Source organism: Pteronotus mesoamericanus, unplaced genomic scaffold (genome assembly GCF_021234165.1).
Source record: "Pteronotus mesoamericanus isolate MK-2021 breed Mesoamerican mustached bat unplaced genomic scaffold, CSHL_Meso_final scaffold_21, whole genome shotgun sequence".
NCBI classification, from domain to species: Eukaryota; Metazoa; Chordata; class Mammalia; order Chiroptera; family Mormoopidae; genus Pteronotus; species Pteronotus mesoamericanus.
The window spans coordinates 27029931-27048940 of NW_026555310.1; the positions used below are offsets into that span (position 1 = coordinate 27029931).

The following is a 19010-nucleotide window of genomic DNA, read 5'->3' on the forward strand; positions in this document are numbered from 1 at the left end:
TAATGGTGGTACATTTTTTTGTGTTTGGCCTACTGCCAAGAAATAGCTCAAGAATCTCCTTCACACCCCCAACTTGCCCCTTTGATGTTAGAAACTGAATATGCTTCCGGGTCAAGGCTGTGGGCAAAGGAAAGGTAAGTAAGACACAGTCTCAGTTTCAGAAATTCCAGAAGTCCCATCAACTAGTAATTATCTGAAACTTAACATGAACCACAAAATGATGATGCCACTGATGATGATGATGATACCTAACATTTATATAGCATTTAAAATGTACTGGACACTGTTCAAAGCACTTCACATATGTTAAATTATTTACTCCACACAATGTTATGAAGCATTTATCATTTTATCTCTGTATTATTGATATGAAAGTCACAAAGCTAGTAAGCAGGAGCTAGGGTTGGAAACCAGGCTCTCTAGTTATAGTGTTTTTATACACGTGTGCACACATACAAACACACACACTCGCATGAATTAATCACTATGGGAAATCCTTAAGAAACCCGATATGGTCTCTGACCCAGGAAGTCAAAACAATCAGAAAACAGTAGGAGAGGGTAGATGACAAGTGAGTGCTAAAAAATGTGTATTAACATAATGCAAAAAGATTCAGGAAAAGCGGGGGTACATGTGCCTTCAAGATTTTCATGTAAGAATTTGTATGAGAGAAGTAAAGGTGCGCAAAGTTCCAGCCAGCTAAGGGGGAAATTTACTGATTTTACACACCACAGGAGCTGGAACTAAATCTGACACATCTATAACATAGATTCTAGTGTTAGTTCTGTTTGGGGAGAATTCAGAATGTGGAGAAATCAGCAATCTTGCTTGTGGTCATAGAGCCTAGAAGAAGTGGAGTCAAGCTTTACTCAGAATTCAAAGCTTGTACTTTCAACTGTTCCATCCCACCTCTTCAACAAACTGAAGTGTGGGGCCCCGGGCGCAGGGACTGGAGAAGGGCCTCACCCCAGGAAGCCTGCAAATGGACTGTGTCCCACAGGGCCCCCGAATGGAGCAGGATCGTTCAAGGCCTCCACTTCAGATCTCAAGGTGGGAGTTTGTCTTCCCCTGCTCTGAATGTCAGAATTGAAAAATCTAGTCTCTGACACACACAAAAAAAAAAAAAAAGAAAGAAAGAAAATTTTTCAATAATTCAAACCCAGTTACCCTCCCATATTGCACCTGTCTTATCTATGGTTACGTGGATGTCCTCAGTGACCCCCCACCAGTGAAGATCACTGTTCACGTGTTTCGGGGTTTCCCAGCCTCGGCGCCATTGGCGTTTGGGCCGAACCCTTTGGCGCGGAGGCTGTGTGTTGCAGGATGTTTAGCAGCATCCGGTTGCACCTTATCCTCTAGTGTGACCATCATAAATGTCTACAGACATTGCCAAATGCCCCCTAGGGAGAAAAATCCCTCCAGTGGAGAAGCACTGCCTTATTTGGAAATAGACTGAAAAATTGAGAGGATTAAGAACTCTGAATAGAGCAAGGAAGGATGCAGGGATGGAGACTTTGGGTAAAAATTATGAACATTTTTTCCTTTGCCTGAGTGAGCATGGTAAATCAATAGCCCACATATTGTTTTCCAAGAAATTGAACTTTATTTTTATATAAATCATTTGAATTTTAACAGGCCATTCCTCCTGATGGCTATAAAAAATGTTACCATAACCATTTCTATATAAATAAAATAATTTATCATTTCAGCTGAATCAACTCAGAATGTTCCACTTTTTCCCAGAATGGATTGGTGTTCCTGAGGCTTTTGGGAGGGACGGGGAGATAGTTAATCAGTGGTTGTCCTGTTTCTTTCTCTGGCATCCACTGAAATGGAACAATCTCATTTAGCCTTTAGCTTAGGAGCATCCCTAACTGTCATCTGATGAAGATCCCATGGTCTCCAGCTGCATAATCAATGCCATCTGAGGTTGTACCTCTGCACCAATGAGGTCCATCAGCTTCCAGTGCCCACTTATTTCACTATAGACCACAAAAGAAAACTTTTGGCTGTGCCCCAAAACTCACTGAGGGGTTCAGAGGTGCTGTATTTGGCTCATGAGCCCAGACAGTACCAACAGCTATCTCTACTTCCCCATGCAGTCTCGGAGTGGGAAACTGTAGGGTTACAGCCTTCCTGAGCAACAGTCATCAAATTCCCTTGGAATTTCTGCATTTCATTCACCTGAAGTGTAAGACCAGGGCAGAGGGTCCCTTCCTTGTCGCCCCCATACCTATCTAGTGGTAGAGGTGGTGGAAAGAGAAAAGTGACCAGCTTGATTGTTAAATAGACGTGGCAGCATAAAAGATATATAAATAAAAGTTAAATGTGATCATTCAATTTTTAAAAAATATTTACAAATAATTTGAAACACTCTCATGAAATAAAGTTTATTGGATTCAAGGACCATAAAATAAAAGAATTAAAAAGATTTGGTTTTAATGCTGTTTACCTACCTGGCAATAAAACTGTATTCTCATTCTATCAGTTTCAGTTCTGAAAACTACAGTAAGTCCTCACTTAGCATCATTGATAGGTTCTTGGAACTGCAATGAAATGACTTGTAATTAAGCCAATTTTACCATAGATTAATGGACACAAACAAGAGATAAGTTCCTATTGCCTCTCATCAATGTTACAACAAAACAATGTTAAAGGAAATGACATTATTCGAGGACCCACTGTACTAGATAAAGGATATCTAAATTTCCAAAGTATAGCAAGCCAAATTCCCAAATTGAAATCCAAGTCACTTCAAGTGAAAACCAAACCTAGGACTTTTACGTAAGTTTTCAGTCCAGAAAGTAAAGAGGTTCACAATTTGACTGACTTTGCTCCAACCTACAGCAAATGATAGATGAAATATATCAAAAGAGCATCATGGTAATTCAGCTGGACTCCCAAACGAGATTAAACATGTTTTGAACAAGAAATGGAACAGAAAGCAAAGCGATGAAGTATGAATCTGCTGGGCTCTTGGTCTGAAACAGGCAAAGATAGCCAAACCTGCTGATGCATGAAGGCCTTAGTGCCCTGGGTGAGCTGAGTCAAGGCTGGGAAGCTGATTATTTTGCTACTTTTGACTGTACACTAGGCAGCCACAGAATAAGCTCAATTGATGTGCATCCTAGCCTACAGATTTATAAGAAACCATGAGCTTGGGAAAGGGGCCGAGGCAACCTCGAACCAAATCACACATATGTGGATTCAGTTACAATTTCAGCTGCAGTATTCTATAGGAAAGAAGTCCCCAAAGTCATCCTACGATCTAGTTCTCAGGGAGTCAGAGAGAGGTACTAAGGGGAAAATAAGGGAGACAGAGACACAGAGAGGGAAAGAGAGACAGACAGAGGGATATCAAGCAAATAAATAAAAAATACCTGCACACTAAAGTTCCAAAATATGCAGACTGAACCCTAAGAAAAAGTCAACAAAATCAATAATAATGTCATGAATATGACCCCAGATTAATTTTATAGAATGTTTAACAAAGACTTTAAATATATTTCTGGCACTCTAAGTTATAAATGAAAGAAAACTTGAAGAATTTATGAAATAAAAAAGACTAAGGAGATATTTAGATATTTTAAAAGAACCTATCTGAACTATTATAAATAAAAATTATAGAAGTTAATTTATAAAAATTTTGATAAATAGGAAAATCCTAGACTACACACAGAGAAGAAACTCTGTATCAGAAATTAGTAATGACTGATTATGTGCTGCCCAAAGAAATATAAAGATAAAAATAGAGAGCTATTATCAGATAGAGGAGTTCAAAAACCTCCAATATACAAGGTCTATCCAGGAGGTATCCAACCACATAATATGAAAAATAGAGACATTTATTGAAGGAGATATAAAATACAAGAAACGTATGTAAGACAACGATACCTTAGTCCCCTTCAGAATGGGCACCTTGAGACCTCACACAGTTCCCCCATTTGCCATCAGCTGCTGTGTCATATTTTCCTGAATCTCAGCAATGGTCTGAAATCTCTTCCCTTTCAAAGGTGATTTTAGTTTTAGGAAAAGCCAGAAGTCGCAGGGCACCAAATCTGGGCTGTAGGGGGGCTGAGTCACCTGAGTGATTTGATGTTTCCCCCCAAAACTAAAAAATGATGCATGAGCCGGTGTGCTGTCGTGATGAAGCTGCCAGTCACCAGTCCCTGAGGCCTTCTGATTCATCCAAATGGTCTCTGCAGAGGAATGTTCTAACTTAACACAAAATTTGATGCAGATTTGTTGTTATACTTGCTTAGTCATTTTGAATGCAACGGCCACACAGTACACATGCTCACTCAGTGGCTTCTACTGCCTCCTCTGACTAGCAGAGTGAAGTTGTCATTGTTCATGCTTGTGAATTCCAGTCCACTCTCCTTGGCTGCCAAGTTACATCGATGTCGCGCAAACTGTTCTTGTTATATTAACAATGGCTGGCCTTTTTTTGGACAGACCATGTACATATATCTATTAGGAGTCCCAGAAAAAGGGATTGGAGAGAATTGCAGATAAACAGCAGTTGCTAGGGTAATGGTTGAGGCTTTATCAAAACTTAAAAAAGCATGAGTCCTGAGTTGGAAGACACAGACTATAAATTGCTACAACAGAGTGTGTAATACAGAAAATTGAGGACAAAGTGAATAATCTTAAAAGCTACTAGAAAGACATTGACTGCAAAGGAATTTCAACTAGACTGACAGCATACTTCTCAACAACAGCAATAGAGTCAGAAGATAGGAAGGTAATATCTTAAAAGTACTGAGGAAAAATAACTGGAATTTTATAACCGTTTAAATCATTCAAGAGCAAGGTCACAAAAGGATATTTTCAGATATATAAAGTAAAATGTTTTACCACCCACAGACTTCCATTCAACAAAGAAGTTAATAACATTTTATTGTAAAAGTTAAAAATTAGAATAATTTTTATTCTAATATTTCTAATATTAGAAATATTTTTAAGTTAAAAAACTAAATCTTTGAAAATGAATGCTTAGAAAAAATGTTAAATAGAAATATTTTTAAGTTAAAAAAACTAAATCTTTGAACAATAATATAATGGGAGGATATCAATAGACAGTTAAAGCTTGCTAAAATATGCATTAGGTGTGGAGGAAGAGAGAAATAATGGATTGGCCAAAAAGTTCATTTGTTTTTTTCTCTAAGATGGTTCTAGTAGCACTTAATTGTCTTTAATTTCATTCAAAACAAACATTGTTAGATTGTATTCTGACAGCTGTCATATCAGCATGCATTAAAAAAAAACTTACCAAAATGCTGAATTTTCGTATAGCCATTTTAATATTGAAGATGGAAAAAAATACACAACATTTTCGGCATATTTCAAGAAAGGTTAAAATGCAACTGAAACATTAAAAAAAAAAAAAACCGGTGTGTACAGTGTATTCAAAAGATGCCATGACTGATCAAATGTGACAAAAGTGGTTTGCGAAGTCTCATACTGGAGATTTCTTGCTTGACAATGCTCCACAGTCAGGTAGACCAATTGAGGTTGATAGTAATCAAATAGAGATATTAACTGAGAACAATCAAAGTTATACCACGTGGGATATAGTCAACATATTCAAAATATCCAAGTCAATAAAGTTATTGGTGAAAATAAAAGTGTGTCTTTTAAATTATGGGGAAAAAAAGGACTTTTTGGCAAACCTAATATAAAATTCACTTAGACTTTATAAGGCAATGAACAGTTACAAATGTTTTAAAAAAATTTAATGATCACTGAAAGTATAAAAATACATTTTACAGCTTCTAAATCAGCAGAAGCAAAATAAAAAGATAATGAAAATGTTATCTAAACAAAGAAAACAAAAAGGGCATTAACGAAAATGATGGTAAATGGAAAACAAAAAAGATTGTGAAAATAAATCTAAATACATAAAAATTGCAATAAATGTAAATGGATTATTTTCATCAATTAAAAAGTTTTTAATTGAAAGGTGTTGCTTAGGGGTACAAACTTGCTACTAGTAGATAAATAGTGATTGTAGTCAATAAGAGTCTATTATAAATTTCAAAGTTGCTAAAAGACTGGATCTTAATAGTTCTCACCACAAAAAAAAGAAGTGATAATTATGTGACCTGATAGAGATATTAACTAACACCACAGTGGTAGATATAATGCAACATATAAATGGATCAAATCAAGATATTGTACATCTTAAACTTATATAATGTTATGTGTCAATTATATCTCAGTAAAAAATGTTTACTGTACAACATATGAGACACATTTAATTTTTTAAAAGTAAGTTTTAAAATAAGGATCCAAATAGCCAATAATCCCAGGGGGAATGGAAATTAAAACAATAAGAAACCATTTAAAAACCACCAAATTGTTTAAAATTAGAAGGTCTGACCAGACCAAGTATTGGTGAAGCTGTAGAGCAAGGAGAAGTCTAGTACGTAGCTGGTGGGAATGTCAGTAGGTACAGTCACTGTGGGGAACAGTTTGTCAATATTGAGTCCCTCTAGATACATAGAATATTTGCCCCAGAAATTCTCCTTTTATATATATTGTATCTATATCTGTATCTATATCTATAGCATAGAATAACATCCAAGTGTCTAAAAAGATACATTTACAACAGTATTTGATAATGCATTATGATAGTGAAAAATTAAAAACCAGTGAAATGTTCATGATGGGTATGTATACATGAACTGTTATTGAAGTCATACCCCAGAGTACCATCAGCAGCTGCCAAGAATAAATTTAAGCTGCAGATGATAACACAGATATTTCTCTAAAAAATGTAATGTTGAGCTCTGGTCAATTGGCTCAGTTCGTTAGAACATCATCCCATACACCAAGAGTTTGAGGGTTCAATTCCCAGTCAGGACACATACGGGAGGCAACCAATCAATGTTTCTCTCTCACATCCAAGTCTCTCTTCTCTCTCCCCTTTCCTTTCTTTTCTCTCTAAAATCTGTAAAATATATCCTTGAGAGAGGATTTTTAAAACAGTAAGGTTCAGATAAATAAACAAGTTAAAGTGATAGATAACATGGTCTTATTTATACTTCGTTCTGAAATTTGATAAATATATATGTAGTGAAAACATGATGGTATAATTAGTTAATCACTGACTCAAGATTGTTGTTTCCTCTGGGAAGAAGGGAGAGGAATCAGCGACAGGAAATTGTGCACAGGGGCTTTGTGTCTATTTCTTTTAAAAAATATATGCAGCAAATATGGCAAAATAGAGTGATTTAATAAAGTTACATAGACACTTGAGTGTGTGTTTTATTCTATGCTTTTCTATATGTTAGCAATATTTCCCAATTTTAAACTGCCTGTTTGATTTATAAAAAAGAATATTAGAGAAGGTTTGCAATAGAGAACATCCTAGTTATCAAAAGGATTGGGTAATTGACTGTGATGGAGAAATACAAGAAGAAAAATAGAAATGTAACCACTTTGATCTATCATTTCAGACAAATACGTGACCACTTCATAAACCTCTACCCACAGCTGATTAAGAAACCCTCCATGATATATAAAGTGCAGGAGTTCATGGGGTACGTACAATCACTTTTCTCATTGAAGCTGCAGGGCCTGAATGTGTGATTTCAAACCATGATTTTTCTTACACAAGTTTCTTTTTCTATCTCTCTGGAGTTGTTCTTGTAGTGAGGCATAGCACATTTTGGTAATTGCGTGAAAACTGATTGCAGGCAGACATCATGCCATCTAATTTGGGCTCTTTTGGAGGTCAAGTTAAATATCAAATTATAATTTGCTGGAACAGCTGGAGGAGGACACCATCAGTATAAGACAGGCAAGATCAAATCCCTGGATCGATTTGTCCCCACCCCTACCCCCATGTGGGTGTGGGGAGATGACTCCCTTCCTGCAGCGATCCTCCCGCTTTCTTCTGGGGTCTAATCCTACTGGAGTGTTAGCTCATATCTAAAGTCATAATTCTTAACATCCTCAGAGAATATTTCCACTGTAATAACATTTTCTGAAGACTAATAATTCTCAATATTCAGATAATTTGTTATGTCTGTGGGATGACTGACATTAATCTGGGGGTAGAAGAGCTCTTGATTTGGCCCTCCAAATTACGCACAAAGGAACATCTTCATCGAATGCTAAAGTCCTACAGAGCATCAGTTAAAAAACACTGATTGGGCTAGATCCCATAAAGTAATAAAGTTGTATTCTAAATTTGATCTAGAGATAGCTTGAATAAATCAGAAATGACTTTCAGTATACAGTTATGTGATGTCATTGCCTATGAAGCACAGAAAACTGGAAGAGGAGAGACAGAATGAAAGGACTATGAAAAATAATACTTTCTTCTTCTTCTTTTCTTTTTTCTTTTTTTGCTAAGCATGCTAAGACACAGGCATTGAGGAAGTTATTAGCAACAACTGAAATAGAAACTACGAAAATGATCTGAACAAAATATAAAAATGTACAAGCAACGCTTCCCTTAGGATCTTCTCACTTTTAGAGTTACTAGAATGTTACAAGATGCAGAATTTAAATTGTACTACCATAATTATCTGAATATATTATCTCAGAATGCCTGGGTTTAATTTAGCTTTGGATGAGCAACCACAGAGACCTCTGACACAAATCTACTTTCAGGAAGCAAGAACAGTGGACACGAAATAACATCAAAAATTATAAAGATGACCCATTTTGGAGACACACAGGCTATGTTATGGCACAAATAGATGGGCTGTACCTAGGAGCAATGAAGAAGTCTACATTAAAAGGGGAAAAGGTAAGGTTTTTAAGAAGATACTTGATAAAGGATTTATTAAAAATAATTGTTAAAATTACATTCCAGTTTAGAAGCAGATCAAATTAGGGTTAGAGTATAAATTTCTTGCACCCAAGTACCATCTTCTTTATCCTGACTCTCTGTCTGCCACAAAAGCCAAGCTTACGTGTTTCTGCGTTTTCTCAATCTCTTTCATTATCCTGGCCCATGTAGTCCATTGAGGAGCCTGGGATGAATGTACTGGTGGTCCAAATAAACCAATAAAGCCACTATTTTAGATGATGTGACCATTAAAGCAAAATATCTAAGTGTACAAATTCTGTGTTTCCAATCCTCCACAACATGCATATGTGCAACACATGCCCATAAATGATTTTTTTAAAGCTTTACTGAATCATTGAGGATTTAAAGGTAGCATTAATATACTTCCAGAATTAAGGAGCCCTTGTTTCTTGAGGGGATTTCATCTATAGCTATACCTATATCTATATATATGTATATATGTATGTGCCCCCACACACATACATATACACATATTCTAGACAAAAATATATAAAAAAGACACTTCACAGAAAAGTGATGCAAAAAATTCTAAATTGTATGAGCTCAGCCTTATTCATAAGATAAAAATATAAATTAAAGCCATAGTAATAATTTTTCATTTGTCAGTTTAGCAAAAATTCTAAAGTATGAAAGTATACTCTGTTGGCAAAACTATAGGGAAAAAGGCACTTTCTTAAAATACCAGTGAGGATATAAAGTAGTATCTCCACTCTAGACAGGAACGTTGACACTCAGAACCAAAGTCACGTACTCATATACCCTTTGACCCAGTAATCCCATTTCCAGAATTATCACGAAGGTCCACTGGCAAAAATACAAGCCCATACATTGCAGATAATTTGTAATAACAGAAAACTAAAAACAACCAAAATACAGATGACTAGCTGCACAAATGATATAGGTGTAGGTAAGAATGAGCGCGATTTCCATACACTGTTATGGAGTGACTTTCAGGACCTGTTACTCAGTACAAAATAAAGACAGTGTATATCGTGTGCTACCTTTTACATAAGAAATGTAGATAGATAGACAGACAGACAGACAGATTTGCTTATATTTTCAAGAAGAAACAACAATGAAGAACAAAACAAAAACTAAAAAAAAAAGATTACCTATGAAAGAAGGAAGAAAAATAAGTGGAGGGGGAAGAGATGAAAGCTACATTTCTCTGCACGTAACTTGCTTTATACATTTACATTTGACTTTGGAACCAGGTAAATGCTGTTTATAACTATAAAAGAATATTTAATCACAAAGAAGAAATGCAGTCCCTGAAATCTGAAAACAAATTGGCATGAATTTACTTAACTATATATCAAGCTCATCACATCACCACACAGAGAACAGTTATTGCAAGTGACCTTAAAATGTAGTTGTTACTGTATATCCTTAGGGACAGATCCTAAGAACAAGAAGAATCACCAAAGAAACAAACAAAAACACCCAACCTTAAGTTATATTCAGTAATCTTATTTAATCATATTGGTATTGTTATTTTGAATTTTGACAGAATTCAATAGATATAGGAAAAGAGAGACATAGGAAAATAAACAAGTAAATAGAGGGTAGGGCAAAAGTAGCTTTACAGTTGTGAGTACTCAAAACAGAGCTTATTCTTATATTATTATATATTAATTTATTGTGTTATTCTCCATATGAACAAATGTTGGATATCAAGAATTCCAGCCTAAGGAAAATCAATGAAGTAAAGACCATGTAGTTTTCAAAGTTATATAATTAGGTTGGGGTTTTTGTTTTTGTTTTTTGATCAGAATGTCTCGAGGGTGTCCTCCCACCACCTCTGCCTGGTGGACTGAATCTTGGGGAGCAGCGCCTAGCTAGTTAGCACGAGGTTCACGTTCAATTGCTTCAGGGCCAATGCCGTCAAGTCCGTCAGTCCTATGTTAAACGCTATCGAAATCAGAAGCATCGTAGTTGAAATTTTTTGCTGTAAAGCAGTGATCCTCAAGTAGGGTTTGTTTCTTTCCAAAGGGTATTTGGTAGTGCCTGGAGACATTCTTGGTTGTCAAAACTGGGAGGTACTCCTGATAGCTAGCAGGTAGAGGCCAGGGATGCTAAACATCTTACAACGCATATCCCACTACCCCTCACCAAGAAAGAATTATCATTAGTGCCCAGACTGAGGAAACCTGGAAAGGCATGCTGTCTTAGGAGAATTTCCCCAAATCTGTGGTGATTAAAATGTACTAAAATAGCTCATAAACTATAAAGTGAAAAAAATATAACTTAACCATAAAATCTAATACATTTATTACATTAGGGACCTTTCACAAAGGAATAATATAATGGATCCTTAACAAGAGAAACAATAGAAAATGACATCTGACTCTCCCAAATCACTGTTAAGCACAGTCTCTATCTTCTCCCAGCCCATGACGCTGTTCCAGATTCAGTTCCTGAATGCCGTGGGAGATCTGTTGGAGCTGATTCCCTCACTTTCTCCCACAAAAAACTCCAGCCTGAAGGTTTTTAAGAGATGGGACATGGGACACTGCTCTGCTCTTATTAAGGTGAGACACAGAGCGGCCTTTCTCTTTCCCTTTGTGCTGATCCACACAGACTTTTTCTGTATGACACCCAAGTATGGCAACATCTCATCGACCCTGGCTGTAGATATAGATCAGCTTTTGGGTTCCGGTATCATAGACTTTAAGAACTAGAAGGAACTGGTGGAGGGAATTGGATGTACATGATGTTACCTGTATTTCCTCCACCATTCTTCCTATGCTATATGTACCTGCCACTCTGACTTTCCCGAATCTTCCATTTTATGAGGTAGGACAGTTTATCTGTTGCGTGCATATTAAAGGTTAATTTTCTGATAAAATATATAGCAATAGACATATAATCCCTGTACATTTATTTCATGTGTAGTCAGTTGTCTCCCTCTATTTATCTCCTTGGGTACTTACTTCAGTGAAGTAAGTGTATAGGGATTGTGTCCATTTGTGTCTCAATTATGTTAATCATTTATGATATATATCTATATATCACTCGTAGTCAGCTCTCTTATATTGTTCACTGTGATTCTGACTACAGGTTCTTCCTGGATTTGAGAACATCTATTTTGCTCACTCAAGCTGGTACACATATGCAGCCATGCTCAGGATATTCAAACACTGGGACTTCAACCTCAGAGATAAAGACACCAGCACTGGTCGCCTCTCTTTCAGCAGTTACCCAGGTAAACAAATTTAGAGGGACATGTGAGTACTATTTCAGGATGAAGTCTTGGTGATTCAGAGTAACTGAAATGGAAGAAATGTTTAGTGGTTACTAAACATTAATAAAATTTAATTTTCAGCATGCCTTTTGAAGACATATAGCTCTAATGGTTTTTTTTTTTAAAAAATAGAATGACATAAACTTAGTTAATAGAGCTGTCAAACACTCACTTCAAAAAATGCAACTGAGTTATTTATGAAGTACAGGCATTTTCCTGTGTTCTGCTGTGGAAGCAAAGATGAGCAAGACAGACCCTACTCCCTGTACCTCCTCGAGGGCCTGTTTCTGTTTCTCTTATTCATTGCAGTATCCACAGCACCTAACCTAGTGTGTGGCACCTAGTACTTAATAAATTCTTGCTGAATGAGTGGATGAATGAATGGGTAAGCTATAAATGTTACAATAACAAGATAAGTACAATAGAGATAAGAATAATATTATTACTGGGTACTGTGTATTCTACAGAAAGTGGGAGAGCCCGCATTAGATTGTTGGAGAAAGGAGAGGTTGACATTTGGGATGAACCCCAAATGATGACTAGGATTTAAACAGGCAGAGATGGATGGGAAGGGCAGTCTCTGCTGAGTGGGAGTTGCACACTCTTGTCCCTAAAGGAAACAGGCAGATGATGCGAATGAATAAAAGGGGCTAGTATAAGAAAATAGAAGTGGAAGCAACTGTAGCAAACACATGACACATTGAAAGGCGGCCAGGGGCTCAGCTCCCACTGACAGTTGTCATCAGTGATGTGGAGATCAGTGTGTCCAGTTTCTCCAACTTCTCAAGAGAAAAACAAAACCCATTGTATGAACCCAAGAAAACACATCTGCTAGCTGGAATTGCCCACTCAGCTGAAGGTTTGCAACCTCTTCAGGAAACATCATGTGCCAAGGCAAAGGGGAAATTCTTAGCAAATGCTTAGGAGTCCAAGGAGGATGTGATGTGTGCACTTCTGACCTTTAACAACATATCTGTCACTTACAGGGTGGTTGTACCAACCACCTATCATATCTACCTCTCATTGTCAGAGCATTTTTGCCCCTTCTGGTATTTTTGCTCCTGGTAGTATTAACACCACCCTATCAGGAATGCTGACGAAGGGCATAACTTATTCTTTGGTCCTTGTGACCTGACCCTTCTTTTGAGACCATTTTGATTTCATCTTTATTATAGTTTGCTTAATTGCTTTAGTTTAAGAGGGCTGGGTGACTCTTTGCTCTGTGCTTTGATTCTTTTGTGTTCCTTTAGAGGAAAATTTAAGGACAGCAAGAGACTGAGGCCCATCGAATATTCTAACTCTTTCTCTTGTTTACAGTAAAGGGCAATGTTCAGATGTTGCCTGCACTGCTTTGAAATCTCTGGGGGATAGTGCTCTTCCATAGTCTTAAAATTCCCGGATTCCAAAAGTAGTGATAGGGAAGGACATGAGGGATTTCCTACGGAAGTCATGAGTGTTAACATTTCCATATACACCCTGCCAGAATAGACAATAGATATTTTTAGAGCAATTAAACTAAGACAGAACAGAAGTTACTTTTTTACCCCCAACGTGTTTTAACTGGAGCCAGTGGAGCAACAGGATTCATGTTTTCTCGAACTGGACAACTTTGTTTTCAACAGCATACATGAAATGCAATGTCTTTTTTATATTACAAAGAGTTGATTAAGGGATCTGCCACATTGGATTCATCCAATAGATATGGAACTAAGCTTTGCCACAGAATGTCATGCCATGGGAGCTGTCGATCCCAGAACAAAGCTGGATGGCTTGTTTGTTTTTCTTTGGTGGAGGAGTATCCTGGGGGATTAAGTAGATTAGAAGTGTGGTGGTAGTTTTGTATTGAAGGGGCAGAACCTGGTGGCTCTTCATGATATGGACAGGATATTAAGAATTGCTGAGTCAGAACCAACATAGCAAGTCATGACACATTTGTGACTTGGCTGAAGCTCATGTTAAAGATGATAACTGGGATGGTACAGATACCATCACACTAAACATGCAGTCAACTCTGAAGATCTCATATGCACCTATCCATACTTTTACAATACACCACCACCCTTCTGCAAAATTCTGACCACTAAGATGATTGCCATGAAAAACTCTAAAACTTCAAGACACAATGACCTTTTCTTGAGGTTTCCGAAAGGAAAAAGGTAGAGCTTGGACAGCTGCCAAACTGTTCCTCAGCATATGAAGTCCAACTATTTCACTCTCGTAAACTGGCTTTCTTATTTGTAAAATGTGGCTAATATAATGCTTACTTCATAGTTTTAAACATTATATAATTTATTCATTCATCAACAGTTTTCTGTTAAATTGTTGTGCTAGGCAAAGTATTTACAATGGAGAACAAGACAATTTCTACTCTAACAAAATTTACATTCTGGTGAAAAATAGGTACAAATAAAAAAGCAATAATAAAACAGCATGATTTGTATAATAAATAGCAGGAAAGACTAGTTTAGGGATGTTGAGGTAGACTGTAAGAGAAAGTAAAATTAAAGTTGAGGCACAAAGACAAGTATGAATTCGCTAGGCCACTGGGGATAGTGGGGTGGTAGAATGTTCCAGATGGAACACACAGCATGTGTAAAGGCCTACAGGCAAGAGAAAGTGTGGAGAAGGCCAGAGAGAGGGAATGAAGGGCAATGCAAGACCATTGAAGTCACAAGTGATAGTGGCATAAAATTTACATTTTAGGATTATCTGGCCTGTGAAAGGAGGACAAGAGAGGCTGCCAGCAGAACATGAGGAGGCTGGTGCAATAATCCCGGTGACTCAGACCATATGTTTTATAGATGGCCAAACAATGTATAGGTGGAAGATTAATATCCATGTTCAAGAAGAAAACAAAATATCAAAAATGACCGCTGAATTACTGTAGCACAGCATGACTTTCTGTGTGCTCCCGTCGTCCTAGCCTGAATACACAGGGGATAATTACCTAATAAGAACTGCCAGAAGGGCACTCCCAAAACTGTACGCCAGCACAGGAGGATAAAAGGAAGATTGTAGTCCTTCACAATACAGTCATCAGGGTTACAAAAGGATGTACGGTCTCCGGCCCAGACTTATCTAAGCCAATATCATGCTCCATGTGCACCAGAGCCCCAACTGACTCCATACAAAGTCAAGGAAATGCATTAATGTTATAACCCCCATCTTAATCTAGAAAGGATTTAAGTGACTTGGTAGCTTCATAGGCTCAGTCCTTTTTAGCCTGCTTTTTAAAAACAGAGTAGGAATTTCCTTTACCCTTGGGGAAATTATTTCACCTGAAGATGCTAATGTGAAATGTCCTGAGGAAATCAAAGGCATACCAGGTGCTGATAACCTCCGCACCACCCTGAAGCCCAGGCAACGAGTTTCTGGCTTAGAAGCGACTTCTTCAAAATGCCCCGAGTCCCCCTCCAGCACCCTGAGACCAGGCAGACCAAAAGTACTCGGGCATCCTGGCCCTGGCCTGGGTCTCAGGGATATCTGATTTAGGAAGCACCTTTTCAGAACTTTTCAAAGTATCTTTCCAGTGTCCAAGACCAGCCAGCATGACAGTGCCATTCAGGTGGGGCGAAGCTCATAAAGGGACCCATGTGGGTCTTGGTCCCTGTATCTGTCATTTGGGGGAGCTTTTCCCCTCTGCCCACACCCACAGCATGTGTTCTGGGTTCTAAGTGACCAAACGTCATGCTTACCCTTGGGCTTCAGCACATGTTCCCACTGTAGTGCCACCTTCCTTCTACAGCACTGAAGGGCTGGAGGGGAAGTGACAAGTGAACCTCACTCTATGTGCTCCACTCCCGGCCCCTGTCGCCTCCTCTCGCTGCAGTCTTCTGGGGAGAGCTGGGGCTGGCTCCTACGAGAGCTGTTGAGAACCTTGCTCCACAGCACCAAGGGGCCTTTCAACAGATCTCATGCCTTCAGTTAATGAGGTGGCTTCCCTCTGTCACAGGCCAGTGTTAAGCAGCTTGGACGTTCCTTGTGTGACTGGGGCTGCTCTTCTGGCTCTGCCCACAGGCTTCTCACCTCCCTGTGCCCACTGCCGTGGAACGTGTGAAAGGTGGGGGTATGGAAAGAGATCACAGTCTAGGAATACAAGCGTTACAGCTGAGAAGTCCAGGAGCAAAGAGTTGGAAAATATGCTGATCTATGTTTATGTTATGATATTCTGAATTAAACTTTAATGACCATGAAGAAATTATCATTCACATTTCTCTTAATGCTCTGTGTAAGACTTGACTTTGTCATCATGATAAACAAATCACAGTAAAGACCTTTGAGAGAGGCATTAGCAGCCAGTATTGACAGGTGGTGTGATGGATATTGCAGAGTCTCAGGGAGCTGCAGAGGCAAAGAAATCCATGATGTTTTAGTACAAGCAGGTTACAGAGTCATGACTTTGTGAGCAACAAAAGTATTGCTTTTATTTTTGCCACCTTTTTCTCATGGTGGGAGATTTAAAATTATCCAGGAACCATGCACTTGATAATAAATAACGCAGAGAGGTGGAACCTGGAAAACATAAAGAATCTTCACGTGCATTGATTGGACAAATACATTCATACTTTTCTCTACCCATTATTCTAAATCTTCATTGATAAATCACTATATCTCACCTGGCCCATGAATTTAGGAATATATTTCTTAACCTAATTGTTTATGTAGGCAAGGGCCCTGGAAAACATACTTGCCTGAGGCTCTGGAAACTCTAGGGAAGGTGGCCCTGGATAACCTTGTTCTAGAAGCTTTCCACCCCTCACAGCGTTTTTTGAATAGCCCTGGTCCAATTTACCTAACAACTGATAAGCCTAAGGAAGATAAATGCCCCAAAGTAACCCTACTCTAGGATACTGCACACAGCTAAGTGTTGATTTTGGCTATGCAAGTCAAGAGCCAAGGAGGTAAGACAGACATGGAGAGAAATCCCACAGGGAATGACAGCACCGAAAAAGGAGTCCATACCACCATATGAAGACCTCTACACAAAGGCCCACTGACTTCAATTGCAGGCAATCTTTCAATCAATCCAGAGAAAATCAATGCCATTAATACTGAGTCTTCCAGTCCATGAATATAGTGTCTCTATTTATTTAGATATTCTTTTATCTGAGCAGTGTTTTATAGATTTTAGTATATGGGTGATACATACCTTTAATTCATTGGGATCCTAAATAAGTTTTGATGCTCCTATAATCAGAATTGATTTTTTTAACCTCTTTTTTCTACTGTTCATTGCTGGTATATATGCATTAGTTATCTATTGCTATATAATAAGTCACTCCCAAAATTAGTGGCTTGAAAAAACAATAATCATTTAGAATCTCATAGCTGCCATGGGTCAGGAATTTAGATAGAGCACAAAGAGGATGCCATGTCCCTATTTCACTGTATCTGCGACTCCTGTTGGAAGACTCACAGACTGAGGAGCTGAACTCTCTATAACTTAACTGAAGCTGGAAGATATACTTCCAAGGTGACTCACATAGTTGACAAGGTGTGCTGCCAAATTGGTTACCCACCACTTGGGCCTCTCCACAGGACTGCTGGAGTATCCCCATGACAAGGTGTCCAGCTTTCCCAAGACCAAGTGATACAAAAGAACAAAGCAGAAAGAGCAATGCCTATTGTGACCTAGTCTCAGAAGTCATACAGTGTCACTTCCACCACATTCTACTCATTAGAAGCATGTTAGTATGATTAGCCCACAGTCAAAAAAAATGTTGGAAATATAAAAATCACAATATAGGAATATAATTTTTTGTACATTAACTTTTTATCCTGAGAACTTTCTAAATTTATTTATCAGTTCTAATAGCTTTTCTATAGATTTCTTGGGATTTTTGTATATTCATAATCATGCCCTCTCTACACAACGACAATTTGACTTCTTTCTTCCCTTGGATGTCCTTGATTTCTTGCATTATTGCACTGGGTAAGAACTCTAGGACAACGTAGACTAGTAGGGAGTGATAATCCTTGCCTAGTTCCTGATCATAAGAGAAACATATTCAGTCTTTTATCATTAAGTATGATGTTTGATGTAGGATTTTTGTTGATACCCTTTATAAGGTTAAGAAGACCCTTTCTATTCCTACTTAGCTTAATGTTTTCTATTATGAATGAATGTTACATTTTGTGAAATTCTTTCTCTGCTTCTATTAAAGTGGTCATATAATTTTTCTCATTTATTATTATGGTGAGTTTCATTGATTTTCAGATGTTAAATGAACTTAGTATCCCTGGGATAACCACCACTCATTCAAAATATATTATTAAAAAATATTTTTCAACTTAATGCTATTTTGTTAAGGATTTTTTTCACCTATATTCACGAGAGATACTGATCTGTGGTTTTCTTTTCTTGCTATAGTTTTGACATCAATGCAACCTTTTCCTTATAACCTGAGTTTGGAATTATTTTTTCCTTCTGTTTTCTGAAAAAGTTTGTGTATGACTGCTATTATTTTTTCCTTAAATGTTTCATGTAATTAATTGATCAAGCCATATAGACATAATTTTATTTGTTGGGAAACTTTTTAATTATTCAATCTCTTTCACTGATATAGGACTATTCAGGTTTTCTAATTCTTCCTGAGTCAGTTTTGGAAATTTGTGTCTTTCAAGGAATTGTTCATTTCTTCTAAATTATGTTTATTGACAAAGTTATTTAAACTATTTTTATTAACCTTTTAATGTCAGAAGGGTCTACAGTTAAGTTGCTTTTTTAATTGATTTTTAGTTTTTATTAAATATATTGGGGTGACATTGGTTAATAAAATTATATAGGCGTCAAGTGTACAATTCTATAATACCTCATCTGTATATTGTATTGGGTGTTCACCACCTCAGTCAAGTTCCTTTAATCTATTCATGATATTGTCTTTTTTCTTGATCAGTCTAGCTAGAAGTATTTCAGTTTTATAGACATTTTCCAATAAACAG

At 37.5% G+C, this 19010-nt stretch overlaps 1 protein-coding gene across 1 annotated transcript in view; it reads left to right on the forward strand.

Annotated features, from left to right (window-relative positions):
* Positions 1-19010, forward strand: part of PLBD1 (phospholipase B domain containing 1) — a 56257-nt gene that overhangs the window by 21208 nt on the left and 16039 nt on the right. The window contains exons 3-6 of the mRNA XM_054591404.1: positions 7461-7544; positions 8623-8761; positions 11215-11355; positions 11885-12029. Of these exons, the coding sequence (XP_054447379.1) occupies positions 7461-7544; positions 8623-8761; positions 11215-11355; positions 11885-12029 (509 nt within the window). The remainder of the gene's footprint in view (positions 1-7460; positions 7545-8622; positions 8762-11214; positions 11356-11884; positions 12030-19010) is intronic.